The sequence below is a fragment of the Folsomia candida genome, unplaced genomic scaffold (genome assembly GCF_002217175.1).
Source record: "Folsomia candida strain VU population unplaced genomic scaffold, ASM221717v1 Fcan01_Sc003, whole genome shotgun sequence".
In the NCBI taxonomy this organism is placed as follows: Eukaryota; Metazoa; Arthropoda; class Collembola; order Entomobryomorpha; family Isotomidae; genus Folsomia; species Folsomia candida.
Genome location: NW_019091195.1, coordinates 2,586,028 through 2,610,344, shown reverse-complemented (window position 1 = coordinate 2,610,344; position 24,317 = coordinate 2,586,028). Strand labels below are relative to the sequence as shown.

The window sequence follows — 24,317 nt, the reverse complement described above, 5'->3', positions numbered from 1 at the left end:
AAAATGAAAATAACAAATTTCTTAGTGCTCATACTAATTAATTATTCATAATACTTAAATGTTCCATTTTTCACTGTAACTCGTCTACAAAGTTTCTTCTTCGTTGATGACCCATTTGTATAAAACCACCAGTTGTGAATACTAGCATATATATGATTTTGTTTTTGCTTAATAATTTCTGTAGGCGTTATTATTGGTGTAATTTCTTCATACAGTTTTATGCACAAGGAGCACCAAGCTCTATGAAAATAATAAGTTTTATCAACTACAAAATCCTCTCTCCAACTGAAATACTTCATGTACGCCTCATCATTTTGGTTCAAGTGTAGTAAATAGTCGGCCAAGTCCTTTAAGCTGGAGAAGTCAGCAATATGGATGAAGGAATTGCGGGGGGCGAGATTTTGATACGTATTTTTGCTGGGCCCATGAACCACGGGCACCATCCCATTTGACAACGCAAGAAAAAACTTTTCTGTGATGTAATCTTGGCAAATTGAATTTTCAAAAGATAGATAAAATTTGTAGCGATGTCCCAAATATTCATAGCATCTTTGAGGATCATTGCATTGTACCCTTGAATTCCCAGGACAATGATGCACACCGCACGTACCATACACATCAATGGGAATAAATTTTGACAGTTCGTCAACTAGAGCTTTCCTCTCGCTGGACACCATGTCACAATTCGAAACTGCCCAAGCGACCAATTTCCGTGAACTATTTAACACGATAAGCAAAAAATTAGTAAGATAATATTTATATTTGAACAGTCAGTCAGAATTCTGCCTAGGATTTCCCAACTGTTTTGGAAATTTGCATGGGATATCCTAGCCCATTTTTCCTAAATTTTTCCTTATCTAAAATACCATATGGGTCCAAAATAATCTAAGGACAATCCCAAGTGGGACCCTGACTGACAGTAAGCAACCAACCTAATGTTTGCTGAGAGAACAATCCTTTCAGATTGTCCAGATATTGGCATAAGTTCTCCGTACGGAATAAACACATCCGAATCTCGCCTATATGACATCGTCCAATCGAAAATATTGTTCCACTCGGAAATATTAGTCCAACTATTGTCCGGAGATTCAAACATGAGAAAGACCCAACGCTGGTGAGGTAGATGGGTGGGGAAATTGGTCACCCTTGAATAAATGGATTTGTTCGAAATTATCCGATTCAACACAGAGACATTAATTAAGTATTTATGAGCATACGTATCTCGACCGTGGAAAACGACAGCGTCGCTCTGATTTAAATCTTGCTCGTTCACAGTGTACTCGCACTTGCGGTCACAAAAATCCATGGATTTTTCATCCGTAATACAATAGTCTTTAAGATCAGGCGTGACGTCGTAAAAGGTCCCCCAAAATAAAATTCGCTTGATTTTCTGAATTTGTATACATACGTTCTCTTGTATTTATGTAAGTACCAAGTACGTAGCTGGTCCATTTATGTATAAATTTCTTACCTTTTGCGTACTAATAATCCTCTTTAGAGACGTGGTCGTTGTTTTATTAGAAATAAGTGAAATTATTTTGTGTACATATTCTCTCTCATCCTCAGTCGTATTTGTTTGATTTGTTGCAAAAAACTGGAAAATTATCAACATGAGCGCTGCAACTATTATGAGATACAGTAGGCACTTTTTCTTATTCATTATTTATTTACAAATTTGCATATGTATATTCCTGCTAAACTGGGTCCCTTTAAGAGTATAATCTAAGGGTAGTGACAAAAAAGTTAATTATTCTAAGAAAATTTCAAAAACATTTTAGCTATTTACATTTAGTGACGGTTGTTATTTTCAGAATAATTTTTCTCTTTGAAAATTAATTACCTAACACTACAGCTAGCCATATAGACGTAAGTACAATAGATTCTGCCTGCATATATGTACATACATATGTAGTAAATGAGCAAGTTCATGAAAACTGATACAATTTTCATAATTTTTACTAAAACCATCCATTATAGTAGTTTGTTGTACGACAAACAACATAATTTGTACATTTGGAATAAAGCATGTGAAAAGATTACAAATGTCACGATCCATTCAAATTTGTACCACAGACTGATGAATGCCTGGTTTGTGTAAATGTATGCAGTATCATCCTTAGCTCAATTTTCGACGAGATGTATTCAATTCCATTTCCATCGACAATTGAATTTTTGTTACTTACTCGGATTTGGCTTTAGCCACTGCCCAGTACCGTCTGGCCGTCTGGTTTAGTAAAAATATTCCATTTAGAAGTGTATATATTGAGATTAGAAGTGTAATTTTTCTATGATGTTTTCAGATTCAGATTTCCGCTTAAGGTCGATTCCCTTTATTTATGATAAATATTAAACAAAAAATCTTACTCGTTTCTTATAAGAACGAAAACCACATTCGTATCTACTCGCATACATATGATAACTTTGATAATTTCAGATTTACTTACTTATTACTTTAAGTACATCAATTATTAAATCAAAACATAAACTCCTGACTCATTGTTGGAGGAAATAAGAGTCGGGATATGCAATCAGTAGAGAAGCTGTGTAATTCAACAACCGCTCATAAATCACCAACATTGAAGCTTTTTTGAGAAATTGGAGCGTGCCTATTTGCACACCGAAAGGTTTCAACGCAACGCACTCTTTCTGCATCCATCTTTTGGAAACATTCATCCCACTTCTCGACATTGTATCTCTGGGCTTCTTGAAAGTTTCGAGCAATTTTATGGACGATTCGTAAACTGACGCAGATCCGAACAACAAAGCCGTGAACAATACCAGGAGAAACGTACAGGCTAGTGGAAATAGCATGTATTCCACAATGGGGGCAATCGCCTTTAGTCGAATAGAACCAAAAAGAGTGAATACGGAAGTTGTGAAAAACATGGTAAGAGTCATCGAGTAGACGAAGCCCATGTGTGCATGATTAAAGTAAGCATTGAGAATTTGCAACTTCCTGTAGCTCCGTTGAAATCTGTGAACCTGTGAAATTCATAGAATTATTCACAGAATTATTGGCAATTTACAGACCAGTCCACCCAATACGCACTTTTTTCATCAAAATATGTATATACTTACATCAACTTCTTTACATGTCCAAAAACTCTCGTTTATGACTTTCCTCATGCTGTTCATCCAATGCAAAGTACACATCATGTAGTTAATGAAGTAATTTGTGAAGAATATAATTCCACTGCAGGACGAGGTTATTGCATAAAATTCAAATAGTGCAAAAATGATTAAAAACTGGACAGAGTGAATTGTTCCACTGTTCCACACGAATGAAATAAACTGCGGCTTATTAGAAAGCGATACTGCCATTACTGTTGCGCAAACGGCGTACGCGACAACCATGAAATCTTGAATGAGCATTAGCAACTCCAGAACGTTAACCATCCTCATTAACCTCTGTAAAATAGATGTGGTGTCTGCTACCGGAACAGGTTTAGATTTCTCTGTGATGGTTGCTGAATAATTGGTAAAAAAATATTCGCAGTGAGGATTGATAATTCCGACAACAATAACGAATATGTACTTTCAAAATGTGAATCCAGTTGCACCATCCCTCCGATGAAGGTGTCTGCATCATCCTGTCTCACGAAGATATTCAAGTTGTTTCCAGTCGCCCACCAGTAGTACAATCCCCAGAGGAAGGTCCAGAAGATATTGACAAAGTTTTTACTTTCACCAGTATTCCAGATAAGTTGGGCTACCATTTGGAATGCCAGATAAACGGCGTAGATTGCACTTAAAGAACCCGCAAAGAAAAACATGCATTTCTGAAATGATGATTTAGTATGTACGAGCACTTTCCCCTTCTTATCGTGCCACTCACAAAGGACCGAATGTGTGACTTGCTTGTTGCGAATTAAACGTTTGAATGCAATTAAGACTCTGGCAGTGAATACTTTAGTCTGTCCATCCGTGGTGATTAACGAGCTCATTTCAGGCACTGTATGCATTAATGAAAGTTTCAAATGATTTGAAACTAAGAAAAAAATATACTCAAGAAAAATATATAAAGGAGTTCGCTTAAGACTTCGAGTTCGGTAAATGTTCACATCTTTGAATACAAGAAAATGCATATGGACCGTGCACAAATGACAAATCCCACTCAAAAAATCGAAATTTTCGACCCCCTCCCCCCTAAATATCACACATCTTTATAGCTGGCATTATCCCCATCTATGACGTCATTTTTAAAATTGAAATATGTTTCATTTCAACGAATGAACTACCTAACTAATAATTTTAATATCTGAAAACCTATCGACAGCATTTACGTTTTCACCTAATCTGTTATCAATTTCAATATCGTCATTGCTGACATTTTCAGTTACAGATTAAGTAGTGTACTAATTTTATCCTGGACAAGTTGATAAATTTTACGAGCTAACGTTATAAAATATCTGCATACAAATTCAAGAGGTCTCAATTTTTCATGAACAGAGAGACAATAGTTATATAATTTTTTTAGCTCACAAATGGATACGACTGGAGATTTACAGTATGAAAGAGAAAAGACAGAAAATAAGAATAGGTAAGAGAAAATAATTTGTTTGTCCGTATTTAGAATATTATGAATTTGATTTTATGACTCTTTACAAATCTTATGAATTAATAAAAATGACGTGATACTTCGTACTAACCCCACCCCTTGGTCATAATTCGTCACAGTTGACCTTACCCCCTCCCACACACCCTCTATCTCACCTGTGATGTCATTTGTACACGGTCCCATATCAAATTGTGAGACGAAATATTGGAATATAGAAATTCCTATATTTTTCCGTTCATTGCAATCATTATTATTGCATTTATCCTAATACGATCAATTATTGTCATTATTTGGAGACCAAAATCATTGGTCCCTTTTGCATTTAGCACTTATTTATTACGGAAGATGTCACCTTTATGACAGTCCTTATATCTATAAAATTAGTTACAGGGTAACGAGTCATTCCCCACTATTAATAAATAATAACGCTCAATTTATCATGCCCTTGACTTAAAACTGGTTATGCATAAGTATTATTCAACGAGTGAATCAGCCACGAATTCGTCAGATATGTCCGAGTCATTATCAGTATTCAAGAAGAAGATTTTGAACATACATATTTAACTACGCTTATCCTTACGAAAGGCAACTATCAAAAGTGACAATAATCACAATTATTTTAATTATGCAATTTTCTGCAGTAAAACTAATCAAAAGAAACGATCAATTGGCATTTAATAATCCGATACACAAAAACATCAATTAGCAATGGTGGTCATGGGTCATGAATTGATGTTTAATACGTGCACAATCAAGATTAGTCATATTTGAGTAAAACAGTGCATAAAATTCAATTTTATTTTATTTATTTACTACTTGTGAAAGTAGGAATGAGGGAAAGTAATGAGTAGTGACACAGCATAGTTTAATAAACGTTCGTAAATAACTAAAACTGTGCCTTTCGTTAGATGTTGCATTGTTCCGAACCGAATCCCAAATGATTTTTGTGCTGCAACTTCTCTCCTGAACATTTTTTGAATCCTTGCATTTCCGGTATCATTATAAATTTGGCATCTTTTCAGCTGACTGACCAATTTTGATGAGTAATCGTAAATTAGTTCAGACCCGAAGAGCAGTGCTGAGAACAAAGTTAATAGAAATGTGCAAGCTAATGGAAACAAAATATATTCTGCCAGTGTGGCAACTTCCTTGAGTCGAATAGCTCCGAACATGGTTAAGATTGACGTAGTAAAGAACATTGTTAAATTCAAAGGACAGAGAAACGATGCATGAGCTGTATTTAAGCTTGCGTTGAGAATCTGCAATTTTTTGTAGCAGCCCAAGATGCAGAATATCTGTAAAACGGGAAATACATACAAAATATATTTACACTGATATTGGCCGCATTCCATTTATGAATCTGATAGTTTAATTACGTCAAGTTTTTGACCCGTATTTATTCCAATATTCATCATTAATCTTCGCAAAGTCTTCAGCCAGTGACACGCGGCAATCATGTAGAGTACGGCGTAATTAATACAAAAAATTATGGAACCACAAGACGCTTCTATTGTATAAAATTGAAATCCTGCTAAAAACGTTAAAAATCCCACGGTATGATTTTCCCAAAGGATTGAAATGAATTGTGGCTTGTGCGATAATACAACGGCTATCAGTGCTCCACAAATCCCAAATGTAATGTACATCATGTCCTCAATGATCATTAACCACTCCATCATGCTAATTTCCTGTAAAATATGTCTTGGCTTTTTCTCCTCCTTTGAAGTTTCATGCTTTATAGGCAAGATCGTTTCTGGAACCAGCCAAGCAATTGTTAGATTAATCTAAACTGACTGAATTAATAAGTACAATTTACATACATTACTTTATTTAGGACTTAATATACCTGCGAAATGAGTATCAAGAGTCACCATTCCTCGGTAAAATGCTACAGCATCCTTCTGCTTAGCTATGAGATTAGCATAATTCCCAAATGACCAAAAAAAGTATAACATCCATAAAATGGTCCAGAAAAAGTCTACCAAATTACTGAATCTGTGTAATTGTAAGGCAAACTGAACACAAAGATGAGTTATGTACAACAAGGTGAGACCAACGCCAAAGTAAAATTGGCAGATTTTTCGCTTTGATTTAGTAACGATAAATTTGTCATGTTTCCACTCACATAACACTGATTGTGTAATCTGTTCGAGATAGACCAGCCTTTTAAAGGTCTGAACTACTCGGTCGTTGAACATAGTACCCCGTGTTCCTTCATGCTCTTTAGTCTTTTCACCTCTCATGGCCATTTGGTTAATTTGAAAAGAAAAATATGTCTTAACCAATGTCAGAAAACAGTAAAGTTTCATGGAGTTGAAGTTCAGCAGCATTTGGTCAAATATAGTTTTATGACCCTCTAGTAAAGCTCCTAGCAATACCCTAATATGTATTCATAGACTATGGTATTCTTAGAAATTATTATTAGAAATTAATTACGTATTAATATTGCTTATGTTTTACAATATTACTTGAGTGCAACTTATTTCCACAAACCCACCTCTTATGAAATCCGTCAGGTCTACGTATACATTTCTACTTAAATATGTATGCATACATACATGTATACAGTATGATGTGTACCATTGCGCCTTAATTTATTTAGTTCCTTATGACGTCAATTATATCCTCAAATAGTTAATTTAAAGGTATTTATATGCATATATATTTACATATATGCAAGTCTGTTTCAAGTTTCTGGGGTAAGAATAGGCCTGAGGTTATCTAATTATGTTACCCTAACTAATTGCCAACCTAAAGTTATCACACCACGCTATTGTCAGCCAAGCATTAATTTATGTAGCATCTAACCTATGTAGCTTCCCAAAAACGTACGTTGTATGCATAATAAAAATTAATATTTAAGGGACACTTTTACTGATACTTTTAGACTATGCTTTGTCGTAGACTTATTCTTGGAAATGTGTTTAGGGGAACCTCTTTGACCTAGTAGTGAAATGCATATGCAAAATAATTGTCACCTCTTGAAGGGCAAGGTGACTTTTGGGGTCATTTTCGAACTTATTAATATCATCATAAGGTGGAGATGGATGTATAAAGATTCTTAAGCATACATATGTACAAAAGTCTTAACCTTTAATCCTAAGTCATAAGTAAATATGCACACACTTTTTCGCATACACATTTGCATATAAGCAAAAACAATATAATATATTTTTCACTGCGGGATACGCCTTCTACCAAATACATGCGGTTAATAGCTTTACTATTTATCTGGTCAATAGCAAAACTAAACGATTACCAATATCCTGTCCACAGTTTACTCTGTGACAATTATAATTTGTTTTGCAAATCTGTAAATATAATTGGTTGATGAATTTTAGCAAATATCATAAAACATTAAATGACAATTAAATGTCACAAGTCCTCATCTGTTTGCCCAAGTCAATAATTACAAATAATGATAGTCAACAACCAACGCCAAACACAATGAAAGTTAGACCAAGCTTTTATTCGAATTGGGATTGTTTGAGATAGGACTCATTTATCAATTAAATGTGAATCACTAGTATTTTACTCGATCGAATGAACACTTTGACATTTACGGCGATTTAGTGCTTGATGCTGCATTAATGTATATTCTGATTTAGATTACTATATCAATGACACTGACATCAATTCACATCAGACATCACTTAACACTCTAAAATGAAATTTTGTCAGCGGTTGCTTTATATCTAAAATACGAAAACAATCAGGCGCTTATCTGAGAAAGATCAAACCACAGTCAGTCAACTTAACTTGTTATGATTCTTCTCCCTCCCAAATTGTCTGTAGATGGTATCGTACTCCGAATCGTTATTCAACGTTCAATTTCATATATTATTTAATTCCGCTATATAATTGGATCATAACATGCAATTTTCAAATAGGAAACATCCAACAACTGTCAATGTCCCTTTAAAAATGTTTGACGACATTAACCCTGCAATAATAACTGGTACACAATATAATCTGCTACCTACTTTAATTCGACAATTATTAGCATTGGCTTCCTAATCCTTAACCATGTCCTGTACCAGAGTACTACTCCGACGCTTTTGCATTAAATTGGCTGCTGTGAGAAGTTCACTCGCAAATGTTCTACCAAGCAATATGCTGAAAAACCCAGCAATGTTTTCTCCGAGAGTCGTTTCAGTTTTCCAAAAATCAACATCACATAAGGAAATCACACAATCGATTTTATGTGAATGGAAATCAAACAACGGTTCACTGCAATTAACAAAGTCGTGGTTTAAAATATTTAAATTTGCTTTGGGTGCTCTGATTAGCCTTATTTATGCTGCTTATCTAACCTATCAATTATTTCTTCAAATATCATCAAGAAGAAAAGAGGGGAAAACACTTGTGGACTTTTTGTGGATAATTTTATGGGGAACGTATTATTGGTGGGTTGTGGAAAATTATGTAAATACAATTTACAAACAGTTGGATAGCATTATTTTCATCAAGGGATTAATTCAGCTGGATGCACATTTCGCAAGTTAGAAAAATCCCTTACATTTCTCTCATGTTTCATGCAGAATTCGCTGCTTCGCTTAGGAATGAATCGTACAAAACTATGCATCTAATTACGTTTTAATTTTTTTGCAGGACTTTTAGAGGAAAGAACAAAAAAGAGTGACAACTGTAAAATCAGTAACACCGCGTCATCATCGACTTTCCAAAAGTTGCAAACCATAAGTATTTTAGAACTATTAATGATCGCTCAAGATTTCATGCTGATTTGTTTCGCTGTATGCGGAAGCATCATGGCAGTTGCTTTGTCCAACAAACCACAATTTATTTCTGCGCTATTAAATTACGACGATCATTCAATGATGTTTCTAGGATTATTTTCAATATTTCAAATTTACATAATCCACGTAAGCTGTGGGGGATTAGTTTATTTTACGAATTACACTACAGTCTACATGATTGTGGCGTCTCACTGGATGACCACGTTGGGGAATGAGGAAAATTCGTCAATTGGAAAAGTGAAAATTGACGTAAGAAAATAAATTGCATAAATTTAATTAAAGCGATTACATTAACAACTGCCTTTTGCAAAAAATCATCTAGGCTGTCATACGTGGAATAAGGAATTTTAGGAAACTTGAAGTTATAAATTCACATTTCAACCACGCCCAGACTAAATTTGCCTACCCGATGAATTATGCAATGTTTTTCATCTCATCGGTTCTCACTTTATTTGGTTCCATCCGTCTTCATGGGATTATTTCAATTATCGAATACATGCTTTTTCCCCTTTGTTGTACTTTCTTGCTCATCATGTTTACAGCCCTATTGTACGGTTCTGCCTCCGTGTACACGACATCGACAACCATTTTGGAGAAATTCAGGAGGACAAACTTGAGAGGTTGTGCAAGATTCAAAATCGGAATGATTCGAAGGGAATTTAACGCTTTGAAACCGTTTGGTGTTGAGACAGGGACGTTGCCCTTTATTACCAAGAGGTCCGTTCTAGTCGTCTACGCTGTCCTGTCAAATTACTCGGCTTCGTTGTTAATTGCTTTCCCTCATTCATATTTTGCCTGATTTGCATTTGTATATGTATGGAATAATTCACCCGAATTATAAAGTTAGTATCATAACTTAAGGCGATTAAATAAAGGATTATTATTAACGCACCCAGGAAAATACTGAAAAGTACCCAGTAAAGTATTTAAAATCTCAATTTGTAAATTTTCTTGAAAATTTCTGATTTTAATTGTACCTGTGACTTGGGTCTTTGCTGGATAAAACCTGATTATGCACATGTCCCATATTCTCATCTATGTATACACATACAACGTAGCTGCAATTACAGATCAAAGATTGGCCCTTCTTAAAGTTTGTACAACTCAGGAAAATTGTCAAAAGGTTAAGTGTAAGCCACAAATCTATTGAACAATTTGAAATGGAAATTCATCCGTTAAAATCCACTACGGGCGTAATAACATAATCATCCCGAGTCGGGATTCTCGACCAGTATGCAATTAGTATTATTTATTAGATATGTATATGTACATATCTAGTGGTCGGTAAATAAATCATATTGTGTCAAGAAACATATTTAATATCCGCAATCAGTTTTGCACTATATTACAAACAGAAGTATTTTAATCCAGTTATCTAACCCTTCACATTTCTGATATCCTTTATGATAAACTTGGTCATGAGTTTTGCGTGATATACATCAGGGTGTACCACCACATAATATTTTGTTAATGGATAGTGTAGCTTATCATACCCCTTAGAATTTAGATCACAATCGAACCACCCTCGTCGTTTTATTTGTTTGCATATTGGTGAATATATATATATATTGCCTATTTGTTTGCACATTGGTGAATGTTGATTTCCTATATGTATGTATAGTAGTATCCGATATACATAAATACTATGAATTATTTAAAATGACGACAGTCCACTTCCAAGTAAATAATGCCAGTTAAATTTATTATAAAATCCTTGACTTGATAACAGCTAACTGATAATAATTGCATGCATAAATCTGGCCTTCACATTCGTTGTCTGTCTGATACTACCGTAGTTGGACATCATTTAAAAAATCGCTTAAACTGTCAAATAAATATTAAACTAAAGATCTCAAAATATTTTTGCCATACTTATACATTCGTAATTTCTGGGAAAAAATCCACCGTAAAAAAGGCTACAAAATGACTACAAAGGAAGAAATCAAGTCCTTGTTGAAAGAAAATCTTAAAGGAGGGAAACCACTCAATGTAATACTTCTAATTTTAAAAGAACACCTAAAACGCGATCTGGACATGATGGAGGACTACTACGTGAAATACAAGTGTCTCAAATACTGTCTGGACGCCTGGGTTGAACAGTGCACAAAACAGTTGCAAGCGTTGGATGATGTTGAATATTTGTCCGAAATTTTGGAGGACATCAACGCCCTCACCGTGAAAGCACTCGTTCCCAAACAATTTCCCCGTGAATTGAGACTTCTCACACGAAACAATTCATTCAAATTTTTAGAAGACTTTTGCTCCAACTTCATCTCGCTTGAGTCCCGTCACGAACGGTTAATAATATTAGAAACGTTTAAAGCTAAAATTTGGAACAACGTCCTCGAAAATGTGGAACAATATCGAGATTCGAAAGAATATTTGGAACAATTTCAGTTACTACTGACAGAATCTGGCATTTCGAAATATGATTTAATCGCTGGATTAAAGTTGCAGACATTGAGCACCCCATTGGATAATGATGATCTGTCCATTATAAAAACTTGCTTGGGAAAAATGAAACAAAAATATGTTGAGCCAGCCCCTCAGAAAATTATTTCCAGACTTATTTCCTTGCATGAAAATCGACTAGAAGTTTCTTCAGATTCGGAAAAAGTAATTGTGAAGAATAAACTAGCTTTACGAATGGAATATTTCGTGCGACCAGCAAATATATCTGCGACTAACGGCGTGTTAACAATTTGTGGTTGCGTCCTAAGCATTTCAGAAGTTTATTCAGAAATAGTAAAACAGTTGAAAAAATGCTATGTTCAAGAAGTGCATATTTACTCGCCTGATGTTATAATTGTAGATAGAGATTTGCAGGATGACGAATTTAAAGGCGTTAATTTTGTCGTGTCTACAACAAAGTTAATCATTAGCTCGAGCCATGTTTGGGATTTTTCAGGTGAAAATGGTGAGCAATCTATTCATTGAACCTTTTCCGTAAACATTAGACGAGGAAATACACAATTATTTTATAGTTAGATAATTAAAGTACACACTTAATAATGAGACCAATTATTATTCAGAACATATAAATTTGCATACATGTGTGCATATGATAAGTAATTGACTAAACATATTCACTTTTCTATTTTGCAAGAAATATTGCACATATGTCTGTAAATGCTTACTTAAGTGTTTGTTTATTTGTAAAACATACATGTTTAATTAACTTTCAGGACAGTCCGCATTTTCTATGAATCCACCAAAAGCTATCAACCCATTGCAAAATGGACTAGACGGCGAAGACGGGAAGCCTGGAAAACCTGGAGGAAATGTCCAAATTATAATATCTTCAGTCATCGGTCAAGGAATTGATGCATCGTTGCATATTCGAAGCAACGGTGGGGACGGTGGCTCAGGCCAGGTTGGCGGTGATGGTGGTCATGGTATAGACGGCGAAGACGGAGACAAATATACGAGTATTGATGAAGACAAATTCCGCTCCATGATTCCTAAGGTTTCCAGGTTTAATGACAAAATGTCCAATCGTCATCAATTAAAATGTTACCAAGCCCTCATAGACATTTTGGAGGCCGAGGGTGGATACCAGAATGAAAATTCATGCTTGTATCATGCCAGTGGAGAAAAATTTGTGTATCAATCAATCGTGACTTCAGCCGGGGCAGAAGCAGGTTTCTCTATTTACGAGGGACCCCTTCACACCAAAGCGTATGGATTTCACGCCTGGTATTTTGCTTCGGCTGGAACAGAAGGATCACTTGGTGGTTATCCGGGTCGTGGAGGCAAAGGCGGGTCGCCTGGTTATGCGGGGGAGATTGATATTCAGCTAAATAGCAGCAATTCAGGTAGTAAAGGAGGAAAGTCGCCTAGAAATAGTGGGCAACTCTCTTTGATCACGGTGGAAAAGTCGGATGGGAATGCTGGAAAAGATGCACCACCAGGAAAAGAGGGAATTCCTGGTAGACCAGGCCGAAAAGGTAATTTATTTGAACTATTGAGTATTGTAAGTTTCCTGCAAGTAGCTGTTTCTCCAATTACTGTTGCAGGTACGGATTATGCTTGCGTCCACCCATTTCGTACAATACATGGTCGTACATTCTACAAAGGGACCTTAATAAAGCGACTGCACGAATCCAAGATTGAACCTTCACCTTATTGTGGGTTTGCGAAAAGCAAAATTCATTTTGAAAACTCGATACGGGAATTTACTCGGTTGAAAAATGAGAACAAAAGGTTCGAGTTAAAGGCGAGAGCCCCAATAAAAACGGCACAGAAGCAACGGAGCATCGTCAAAGCAGACATACAACGCGAATTTGAGACACATTGTCGTAAATACTTTTTAGAAACTGAACTTCATCCATTAATGACACCCGCAACAAGTACATTTTTTGGAAGATTGAGCCACCAAGTTTTTGAGAGCAGTTCGATGCATTCGGCATTACAGACTTTGCAAATTGCATCAAGAATTCGTGACTTTAATCCCAAGGACCCTGTCCCTCCTCCGAGAAAGAAAATATTGGTAGGGGAATCGGACAGAATAAAGAATACGGACAAACTCACAAGAGAAAATTCTAAAACAAGATTAAACAGAAAAAGCTTGCTAACTCCAATTGAACAAAGCCCACTACTTGACTTAACTCAGTCCTTGTTACTCTACACACAAAGTTTGGATGCAGTAACGAATTTGAATAACCAACATGTGAATTTAAAGCATAATATTCAAGAATTATGCCGACGAATTCAAGAAGTTGTTCACAGTTCAGGCAGCGAAACAACTGGACTGTCAATGGAGGGATGCAAAAGGCTTCTATTATTCATTAAGCGACATGATGATAATATGGAGACCAATATGGACTCGATCCCCTTAATTCTGGATATAAAAACCAATCTGATCCAAACACTAAGACATCAATTATTATACAAACTTCATTGCCAAATTCAACTTTTGCCAGAAGTCAGCATGGGAAAAATTCGTAAACTGGACCCCAATTTTTTTCTCATTTTCATAAAAAACTGTGGCCAATTGTTGGAAAATAATTTCCAGTCTTCCAATTTGCATGTCCAACTTGGTCAAGATATAGAGAGATATCTGGTAAATGAAGCTGATCAATTAAATGGGGAACATAACGGCTCATCACCATCCCACTTTTTCAATGTCTTGAAGACATCAATATTTGAGAAGGGGGTCACAACTAATTTTCCCACGTTTATGGAATACCTTAACCGCTACACTAAAAAACATGTCAAAAAACTTTCAAAGAATAATTATGGAACAGTATTAGCAAATGGCGATGATAACGATTCAGGGGACGTTGTACCAAACGTTCTGGTGGAATATGCAAAAGTCTTGTCCAAAGGCCTCCTGTCGGATTTAGACTTTGACGTATTGGCCACAATTTACAGAGTTCAACTCTGCGTATACAACAAGAACACGCACATGGGCAATAATTGTCCAAACCCTTCGCCAAATTCAGTTTCTCCACGTTTGCATCTTCGCTACTCGGCTCAACCGCTTACAAATTCTTTCTCCAGCTTATTAAACAACGAACTAGCCCAATCACAAGCAACAACTTGCATTAAGATAATTGAGACCGATGTCAATTTTGCACCACTTGCCAAATTTCAGGTATTTATGTATATAAAATATTTAATTATAGCTCACTCCTAATGAGCTCCTTGCTATTCACTCTGTGACTATTATTTCTAGGTCATTTCCAACCAACAAGCCCAGATTTACCTGGAAATTCTTAATGATACCTCGAGATCAGAGTTTTTTGAAGAATTTGATCTCGCCGAGAGACAACAAGCAATTGAAGGATGCTTCTTGAATCGGAGGTTTACGCTGAGCAAGTTATTCACACCTCCATCGAGTTCCACAGATTTGGATACTTTGACCCAAAAACTGAATCATATTCTACCTGACACGTCAAGAATTATAAAACTAGCGTTCCTAACAAGTACACGATTTGATAATCGGTTAATCCAAGCTTTAATTGACCGGCTGACTTGGCAAGGGGACATTTTGCTATCTAATCGCTCAACCTTTGTTGAACTTGTTCTTGCAATTTTAGGCAGTGATGAGGTTGATATGCTTCACATCGAATGGACCATAACTGCTTTACCCCAAAAGGATTGGATACTCGAAATTGTTTTCATAATTTTGCAACAAATTTTCCGAAGCTGCAATCAAACCGTGCATCAATTTCAGTGGACCCAATGGAAACACAATTTGTCAAGATTAGAGGAAACTGGTTTAATTCTAATTGCAGAAAAAAGTGCTGATTATTTTCATGAGCGGATATCCGCTACTCTGGATGAAATTACTTACCCGAATGTACAATTAATTAACACAATTGAGAATATTTCTTCCATAATCAGCGAAAATATTGACCTAACGACTGACGACATTTATAACGAACTGTTGGACATCAGACTGCAAGATTGGCCCAAGGTTTTGACAAACATAAAAATTCGTAAAACTTTCCAACTTTTGAATACTGCTTGGAAAGGGGATGAAAGTAATCAAGATTACAAAAAGTGCATTTACTACGTTTCTTTCCTATATAATGAGCATCCCAATTTTATCGATGAATGTATTTGTGTTTTGCACAAAATAAAAACTAGTCATCCTAAGACCGAAATTGACACTGGGAGACTTTTAGAGATTTTTTCCAACTACTATCACGGATATTGGTCAATTTCCAGTATTGAATGTGAAACCAACTTTCAACAATTGGACTCTTTCGAGTACTTTTACGTTATTTTGGCTCATCAGAATGACTCCAAAATACCTAAGGGAGTAAGACAACGAGATGATATTCTTAAATTCCTCTCCAGCGACAAAAACACAACCTTGAGCCAGATGGATATTCAAAAGCTTCGTTTTATATTAAAAGAAGAGCCGAAATCTGGGGTTGGATTCCTTGATCCTGAGGTAAATACATGCATTTAAAACTAGATATTCAAATTAAATTATTTATACTAATTCAAATAAATTCCAGGTTCCGATAAAGGAAGCTATTTCAAAATGGGCCTTAAAAATAAGAACTTTAGCCCCCAAGGAGAAACCAAGCGTGGGAGAAATGCTATATTGTATCAACTCTGCTATTTCGCACTGCAAAAACTTTACGTTGAGGGATACTCAAAAAGTGACACTAGTGACAATGCTACAGGAAGAAAGGAGAAACACGTTGGCCCAGGTTTCCACAGGGGAAGGAAAATCGATTATTGTCGTAGCTTGGGCCATAATGAGAGTGCTTTTGGGTGGACGATGCGATGTCGTAACTTCTAGCTCGGTTCTTGCAGAAAGAGATGCGAATGATAATAAGGACGTTTTCGAAATATTTCATGTCACCGTCGGCCATAATTCGAGGTAAATTAATTAATAAATCAGTATATTACATCAAGATTTAAACCAAGATCTAACCATTTAATTATGAATTTTTATAATGTTTTCTAGCTGCGACGTTGAAGCAAGGAAATCCGCTTACAAGAACGACGTCGTACGTTACATAAATATGATAAATATTTACTATTGTTCCTACGTATGTACATAGGCTATGATTTTTAAACAAATGGGAATTTTTACCAACAATTTTCCACAGGTTTACGGCGATGTCGGAAATTTCCAACGGGACTATCTCCTGAACAAGTATTTCGAAACCAACATTCTTGGAGAAAGGTCTGCTCTTGAGAACTTGTCCATAATGGTGGATGAGGTGGATAGCATGTTGCTTGACAAGGGAAGCAGCGTTCTCTACCTTTCGCATAAACCTGCAGGAATGGAAGCTCTCAATCCCATTTTTATCTTCATTTGGAAAACTATGAACATCAACTCCAAGCCGGAAGTACCTGTAACATTCAATCTTGTAAAACAGGCTGTTCTATCCGAAATCCGAACCGTAATCACTCCAGCCACATTTCAATGTCTCGAGGAGGGAAAAAATAATGCAGGAATTGCAGCCCAGATTCATTCCGCACTTTGTGAGCTTGGTCTCTTGGACTTGAACAATTGTTATACCCCGAAACAAATTAGCAGACAACCCTCATTGCCTGACCATCTGTCGTCCTATGAAACTCAGGCTTGGTACCTTATCAAAGTGGAAGATGCAAGAAAACGAGAATTCGTAGTACCTCAACATCTTGAAGAATTCGTAGATTTGCATTTGGACAGTTGGATTTCGAGTGCGTTTCGAGCATTGGAACTCACCACGGGAAATGAATACATTGTGGACACCACGTCTAAAAGCTTCATTTGTCCGGACAAGGATCCAAAAGTGATTATTGTTGATCGAGACACCGGAGTCGACTTGTTTCAATCACAATGGAACGACGCACTCCATCAGTTTTTACAATTAAAGCATCAAACTTCATTTTCAAACTTAAACCTCAAAGCAATCTTTATCAGCAACAGATCCTACTTTCGACGATACGGACTGATCCATGGGTTGACGGGAACGTTGGGGTCAGAAATTGAAAGAAACTTTTTAAAGAAAAACTATGCCGTAGAATTTATCAATATCCCAACAGCCACGCCCAAGAAATTTGTTGAAGAACTGCCCATCGTAGTTGGAAGTTTAGAAGAGTGGAGAGATTCCATTGTCTCGAAAGCAATAGAGTTAGCGTCTTCTGAACAGAAAAAAAGGTCAGCTTTGATTATCTGTGAGTCTATCAATGACGCAGACTATCTTCAATTGGGACTTGTTGATAAAGTTCAAAAAATGAATTCTACAATTACGCTTGAGAATATTCACGTGTATAAACGGAGTTATGAAAAGTTTTCAATTCTCATGGGCAATGACAAGGACGCTAAAGCCGACAAGGAGTTGTGCCCTGGTCATATAATCATCTCCACGAATCTGGCTGGGCGTGGAACGGATATAAAAATTTCGCAAGAGCTCAACAACAACGGTGGCTTATGCGTCATTCTTTCCTACCTCCCAAATAATATCCGTGTGGAACAACAAGCGTTTGGCAGAGCGGCAAGAAAGGGACAAAATGGCTCTGGAATTTTGATAATCAGGAATAAAAGCCTTTTACAAAACCATTCATCACATCAACGTCTCAATGACACCAACAATTCTAACGAAGTGACGATGGTTGATTTGAAAAATGATCGAGATGAGTACGAGGTGCTGGCCATGTCACAAATCGAAAGTGAATTTGAGTCCATCATTGGATACGAGGAATCATTATTTCAACATTTCAGTAAACATTATCAACGAATGAAACCTAGAATTAAAGAGTTTTACAACAAGACTGCGATTCAAGACGTCGTCCTCCATAGCCTCATTGATAAGTGGGCATTCTGGTTGGATAAAATAGTCACACTACGAGTTCCATACGCTGAAGCTATCAAAAGCTTGAACAATTTAATGAGAGATTTTCAACAACCCAGGGATGACGTTATCGTAGATTACCTTGACATTGGGGACATACCAACTGCATTGATGACTCAGCAATCAATAGAACCACAAGATGCGGATGAGCAAATCATGGAAAGCGAAACTCTATCACCGTCAAATCTAATCGACATTCTCGATTCCCCAACGCACCTCGTCACCGTTGGAAAACTATACCTGGACAAATCAACGTGGTCTCGAATTCTTGGGACGGTTTGGAACGACAACACTTATGCAGAGATTGCCATCCCATTTTTTGATAAGGCAATTTCCATCATGGGAAGCAATTCGCCCCTCACCACAATTCCGCTTTACTACAAGGCCTACGCTATGATAATAATGAAGGACAAAATTGACAGCAATACCAGGGCTGAAGTCAAGACCATGTTACGAACTGTGGAGCGGGGATTTCAAACCCTAATTGCACAAGAATGTAGCCACATTTCTGCAGTGCTATCAATATCACTGCGTCTCCATGAAACGCAGAGCTTTGTACAAGTCGAGTCTTTCAAAGAACAGAGGAAAAATATGATTGCACTTTATCAACTTTTTATCGACTCTATTCACGGTATTTTGGGTTCCATTTTATTGCCGACGTACCTTCAAACGCAGTCGATTACAACGCATGATCAAATTTCAGAATTGTTGACTCAACTTACGGAAGCCAGGTTAATTCGAAATTGTTCCGTTATAGAACTGCCTCCATGCAATAACAGCGCAGTTCCGAACGGAGTGACAAACCGCTTGGTTTACAAATGTCTGGACCCTGATGTTGAGTTGCTGGAGGAAATCGCCGCGGCTTACGGGGTGCGATCAGTCGAGCTGCATGAGCTGGGATTGTCCTTGCGGGAAGAGTGCGAAACCCGGATGGACATTACGAATGAAGAGATTAAGCAATTTTTTGAACATCGATTGAGGCTCCCAACAAAAAATGAATTCTGGGAAGCGTTGGTATCCTCCCGAGTGGTTTCCTCTTTGACAACGGTTGGAGTTATTTGCGGCTCCTTAGAAAGATTGGTGGAAGACCCTTGCTTCAAGCGGTTGCAGAAGAATGGGAAGGTTGGCGATATTTTCCAAATAGAAAGACAAGGTCGGCTGTTTTATAAAAGTTTTGTTCCAAATATCGCCATCTCCTCGTCGTCTTCACGTCATTTGGCAGTTATCATTAGAGATTCTTATTCGGATGCTGTAAGGAATTTGGATTTTCGCAGTCTGGAAACCAAGGGATTCATCCAGTTAAACCAGTTTGGGGAATGGATGAGTGAAAACATTGACCAACTTGGAAGAGAGTTAGAATATGGACCTGGTTATCTGCTCAAATTTGAGTACGCCTTAAAGGTCCTGGCAGAGAGAGGTGTTCCACTCGACTTTTTAGATTATAATCTAGAGTACCACCTTATTGGACAGAATCTTATTACTCCGCAGGTACGAATATGTGTAAAACACATTTTAAGTTTCTGACTAGGAAATCTCAAAAGGGAACCTTAAGTACTGTCACATCTCGATTTCCTGTAGGATGGTCTTAATTGATAGAGAATTTAGTGTAACTAAAACACTGACATAGAACATAGGGTGCAAAATCACGTTCTTGCGAAATATTTGGCGAAAGTTCCACCAAAACGTGCAATTTTTTCAATGCTTTTAACATAGACAACAGCCTTCGGAATAATGAAATGAAGTTTATAAATTATACACCTGTCCGTAATTTTATACTGATCACCAATATGAAAACAAACATACAAACATTGGCCAATTTTTTCAAATTGCGAAAATCTGCAAAATTTCCTAAATTTGAATTTTGTCGTTGTTTTTTAATTTTAACAAAATTTAGATGCTAAACTTCTTTCTTTGTATTGCAAAAAATTTTCAAAAAATAATTTTTTCCTTGTTGCAACCAAATTGACGAAAATTTTCAAAAATTAAAATTCACACTTTTTCATGAAAAAAGATATAATGACCAATGCTAGTTTATTTTACGTATTTTTCAACATGGTTGGCTATATTTATTTTTGCAAGTTGCAATAAATTTTGGAAATTTATATCGTTAGCTTTTAATATATTCAACAAAATAACTATAAATAACTAAAATAACTATAAATTTCCAAAATTTATTGCAACTTGCAAAAATAAATATAGCCAACCATGTTGAAAAATACGTAAAATAAACTAGCATTGGTCATTATATCTTTTTTCATGAAAAAGTGTGAATTTTAATTTTTGAAAATTTTCGTCAATTTGGTTGCAACAAGGAAAAAATTATTTTTTGAAAATTTTTTGCAATACAAAGAAAGAAGTTTAGCATCTAAATTTTGTTAAAATTAAAAAACAACGACAAAATTCAAATTTAGGAAATTTTGCAGATTTTCGCAATTTGAAAAAATTGGCCAATGTTTGTATGTTTGTTTTCATATTGGTGATCAGTATAAAATTACGGACAGGTGTATAATTTATAAACTTCATTTCATTATTCCGAAGGCTGTTGTCTATGTTAAAAGCATTGAAAAAATTGCACGTTTTGGTGGAACTTTCGCCAAATATTTCGCAAGAACGTGATTTTGCACCCTATGTTCTATGTCAGTGTTTTAGTTACACTAAATTCTCTATCAATTAAGACCATCCTACAGGAAATCGAGATGTGACAGTACTTAAGGTTCCCTTGTTAGTCATTTTTAAAATATCAGAATCAAAATTTTTGTAGGGTCTCCTAGTCCATGCGGATTTCGACAGTGTGAACTGGGGAAAGTATGCATTTTTTAAGGATCAGATTGTTGCAGTATTCAAACTGCATTGCATATATAGGTAAGCATCATATTCAATAATATGCCTCATAATTCCCCATATTTGGATTGGATTACTGTTACATTTTAATGTACCTAATTAATATCGAATTGATTCTGTTGTGAATTTCAGAATTTACACCCTTCATCTTGACAAGGAGATGAAAACAGAACAACAACAACCATCATCTTCAGTTGTGAACCTTTCGTTCATAAATTCTGATCCATGTTCTTCACTCGTAAATGAATTATTTTACTCAGGAGTTCTTCGTCGGTATCGCATACTGAAGCCCAGTGAATCTTTAAGCGAGCCACTGCTTGGAGCCCAATTTAAAGCCTTGCTAGAAAAATTTGAAACTTTAACGATTGATGAAGTCAAAAAATTCTTTAAACGAGTAAACATTCTCACCTTAGGAAGTGTAGAAGCCTTTTGGCTTCACTTGATTAGCAAAAGCTGGCTCAATGTCACCGAAATCGGGTACGAAGATGAAATCCCTCAAAGTGGAAAGATAAATATCCCAAAGCACTTTACTGGAGAATATCTTGAACACCCTTGGAACACACCGGAAATCATCAATTTCTTGATTGTTCGAGGAGCACTAGTTCATGAAAAGTATTCAATTTTGCACTCCCTAGAACAATTCACCAGCCGTCTTAGTCTCATCAGTAAACCAGACGGATCACTGGCATCGATCGACTCAAAGCTTAACAAATCTGCAAAGCAACGAATGAGTTCAGAAATATCGGTGATACAATCGATGGGCTTGGACTCCCTAATTAATGTCTTTGATAAGTCATGGAGTCCTTTAAAAATTGAGAAAGCTGCTTCCAATTGCAGTTCTGGGTATTTACAGATTGCAGCAGGAATTGCAATATCAGTTTACAGCGTTGGTTTTGGAGCGTTTTCCGGACAAACTTTAATCGATCAAGGAATCTCCGACATGTGTTTCTTTCTAATGAACATGTTTAGTGATCATTTAAATTGGGAAGGGTATTGGACGGCACAACTGAGCTCTTCGATTTCTTCCCTGGTTGCTTTAATATCTCCAGCCGTGTCTGGCTACCTCATGGGAACGTGTCCCCCAAGATATGGGTCTAGCATTATTAGTCAATCTGCTGCAAATGGTCAATCAGAGTGCCTCCGCGTGGCAAGCAGTGCTGGTCTTCTCCTCGGACAAGAAGTCGTCAAAGTCATCCTCTCAGAAATATCTTTTACCGCAGAAGTTTTTACCATTGGAGAAAAAATAAAATCCAAGTATGACGAGCTATTGCAAGACATCAATACTCACCTTTCCAAACTTGTCGACGAATGCATGGCTTCTGAGCAAGTGATTCAGTTATGTCAACGAACTGGGAATGATGAGGCCCGATCTAAGCTGATACTCACGCTCAGCCAGGACAATAACTTCTCTTACGAAGAATGGAGTCGAATTGAGTCTTTAATTCAGACGTATGCCGACCATAAATTGAGTCTGGTACGGAATTGGGTCTTTGAAAAGAAAAATATTACCTCAAAATATCACTTTTATTTGAAGCAAATAGACAAACTATCAAGAATAAGTAGCAAGGATATTGCACAATCGGAGGATTTAGTGCAGGACATTGGTCGCGAGATTTCGTCCATATTGAAGACATGCATTGCATCTGCCAATAATTCGGCAGCTACAACTTCGACTTCTATACGAAATAGTTCTTCAATTGATACAAAATATCAAAACAAATTCATTTCCTTTGAAATATGCAAGATTTTGTATGAAAGGGTGGAAGAAATCTTGTATGACATTCTCCTCGCACCAATCTCAAATACCGTGACCAGCAATTTTCTGGTGGATGCGGATGCTTCTTTAATTAGACAATTATCTCAGAGCAGGAGAAATTTGGTCAAGAGCTTCACTATTCAACAACATTTGAGTCGCTTGTTTATGCCAAAAAATACAGGTGAGCTAATTAGAATTAAAACGTTAAACTTTAGTAAACACGTATATATGTGTATCAAGTATTTATTGCAATAACAAATTACCCACAGAACTAGTCTCACCAAAGGGTCACACTCAACCAACTGAATCAGTAGGCTATGACCTCATTCAAGAACTGCGACTAAAACGCCTATCCAGGAAAATGATAAATATGGAGCGTAAATGCACAGATCCGTACTTATTATCAGAATTTGTCCTTGCGGAACTTAGTTCTGGTCAAGTTCTTTTGCAAGCGTGTGCAAATTTCTATAATTGCAAAATTATTCTGAAAGGTTAATACTTAATTGTTCCCTATAATTTGTTCCAGTTTAATATTTACCTAATATGGCATAATGTATCATGTTTGCAGAAATGGACGGATCTTGCTGTTTAAAGAAAATTGAAGTCATTCCTGCAAACCCACGAATGGGAGAAGACCAAAGAATGCTGTTCATTGAGCTCCCAGCCCTGTCCCCAACCCTTAGCATAACAGAACCATTATTGTCATCGCTTACTGCTGCACAACTTTTGGACCGTATAAAATTGTCTCAAAGGAAATTATTGGACGCCCTTCTAAAAAATCTCTTGAAATCTGAAGCTGTGCAACATGACTTTACTCGCGATAAATTACGTTGTCAATTAGCGGAAGTTATAAAATCAGACGTGGCAATTTTAATTACTCTTCGCAATCGAAGAATGAACATGAAATAATTAATGGTTCTTTTATTTCTATTGTTCTTACATTACATAGGACATCCTACCCATATCGTTATTTTGTAACCACTTGTTAGTCATCTACATTTTGCTCTTTACCACTGTAAGGATTACGCATCGGGAAAAAGTCAATAAAAATTTTACAGCAGATTTTGTAGAAAATTATTTCCTGTCAAATATAAATT

General features: G+C 36.3%; 3 protein-coding genes across 3 annotated transcripts; 1 reads left to right on the top strand and 2 right to left on the bottom strand.

The window, feature by feature from the left end:
* Nucleotides 1–10: 10 nt before the first annotated feature.
* Nucleotides 11–1,196, bottom strand: LOC110845785 (glycoprotein 3-alpha-L-fucosyltransferase A). The gene is made up of 2 exons (XM_035849287.1): nucleotides 933–1,196; nucleotides 11–717 (listed from the first exon to the last, which is right to left on the bottom strand). The coding sequence occupies exons 1-2, from the start codon at nucleotides 1,094–1,096 to the stop codon at nucleotides 42–44; spliced, it is 840 nt and encodes a 279-aa protein (XP_035705180.1). The 5' UTR covers nucleotides 1,097–1,196; the 3' UTR covers nucleotides 11–41.
* A 4,156-nt stretch (nucleotides 1,197–5,352) lies between these two features.
* On the bottom strand, nucleotides 5,353–6,794 carry LOC118435007. Its single transcript, XM_035849968.1, has 3 exons — nucleotides 6,405–6,794; nucleotides 5,935–6,311; nucleotides 5,353–5,853 (listed from the first exon to the last, which is right to left on the bottom strand). Exons 1-3 carry the CDS (start codon nucleotides 6,754–6,756, stop codon nucleotides 5,371–5,373), a joined length of 1,212 nt encoding a protein of 403 aa, XP_035705861.1. The 5' UTR covers nucleotides 6,757–6,794; the 3' UTR covers nucleotides 5,353–5,370.
* A 4,322-nt stretch (nucleotides 6,795–11,116) lies between these two features.
* Nucleotides 11,117–24,282, top strand: LOC118435022. Its single transcript, XM_035850009.1, has 11 exons — nucleotides 11,117–12,232; nucleotides 12,501–13,262; nucleotides 13,332–14,911; nucleotides 14,993–16,219; nucleotides 16,287–16,657; nucleotides 16,745–16,787; nucleotides 16,890–20,111; nucleotides 21,385–21,485; nucleotides 21,597–23,401; nucleotides 23,490–23,711; nucleotides 23,789–24,282. Exons 1-11 carry the CDS (start codon nucleotides 11,239–11,241, stop codon nucleotides 24,127–24,129), a joined length of 10,668 nt encoding a protein of 3,555 aa, XP_035705902.1. The 5' UTR covers nucleotides 11,117–11,238; the 3' UTR covers nucleotides 24,130–24,282.
* The last annotated feature ends 35 nt before the right edge of the window (nucleotides 24,283–24,317 follow it).

Coding starts and splice junctions, on each gene's coding strand:
- LOC118435007 (XM_035849968.1), bottom strand. CDS start 6,756: ATGTTCAACGACCGAGTAGTTCAGACCTTTAAAAGGCTGGTCTATCTC. Junction 6,312..6,404: donor TCTTGATACTCATTTCGCAG/GTATATTAAGTC, acceptor GGCTGGTTCCAG/AAACGATCTTGCCTATAAAG. Junction 5,854..5,934: donor ATACGGGTCAAAAACTTGAC/GTAATTAAACTA, acceptor CCCGTTTTACAG/ATATTCTGCATCTTGGGCTG.
- LOC110845785 (XM_035849287.1), bottom strand. CDS start 1,096: ATGTTTGAATCTCCGGACAATAGTTGGACTAATATTTCCGAGTGGAAC. Junction 718..932: donor GTTCTCTCAGCAAACATTAG/GTTGGTTGCTTA, acceptor CGTGTTAAATAG/TTCACGGAAATTGGTCGCTT.
- LOC118435022 (XM_035850009.1), top strand. CDS start 11,239: ATGACTACAAAGGAAGAAATCAAGTCCTTGTTGAAAGAAAATCTTAAA. Junction 20,112..21,384: donor AGAATCTTATTACTCCGCAG/GTACGAATATGT, acceptor AAATTTTTGTAG/GGTCTCCTAGTCCATGCGGA. Junction 23,402..23,489: donor GTTTATGCCAAAAAATACAG/GTGAGCTAATTA, acceptor AATTACCCACAG/AACTAGTCTCACCAAAGGGT.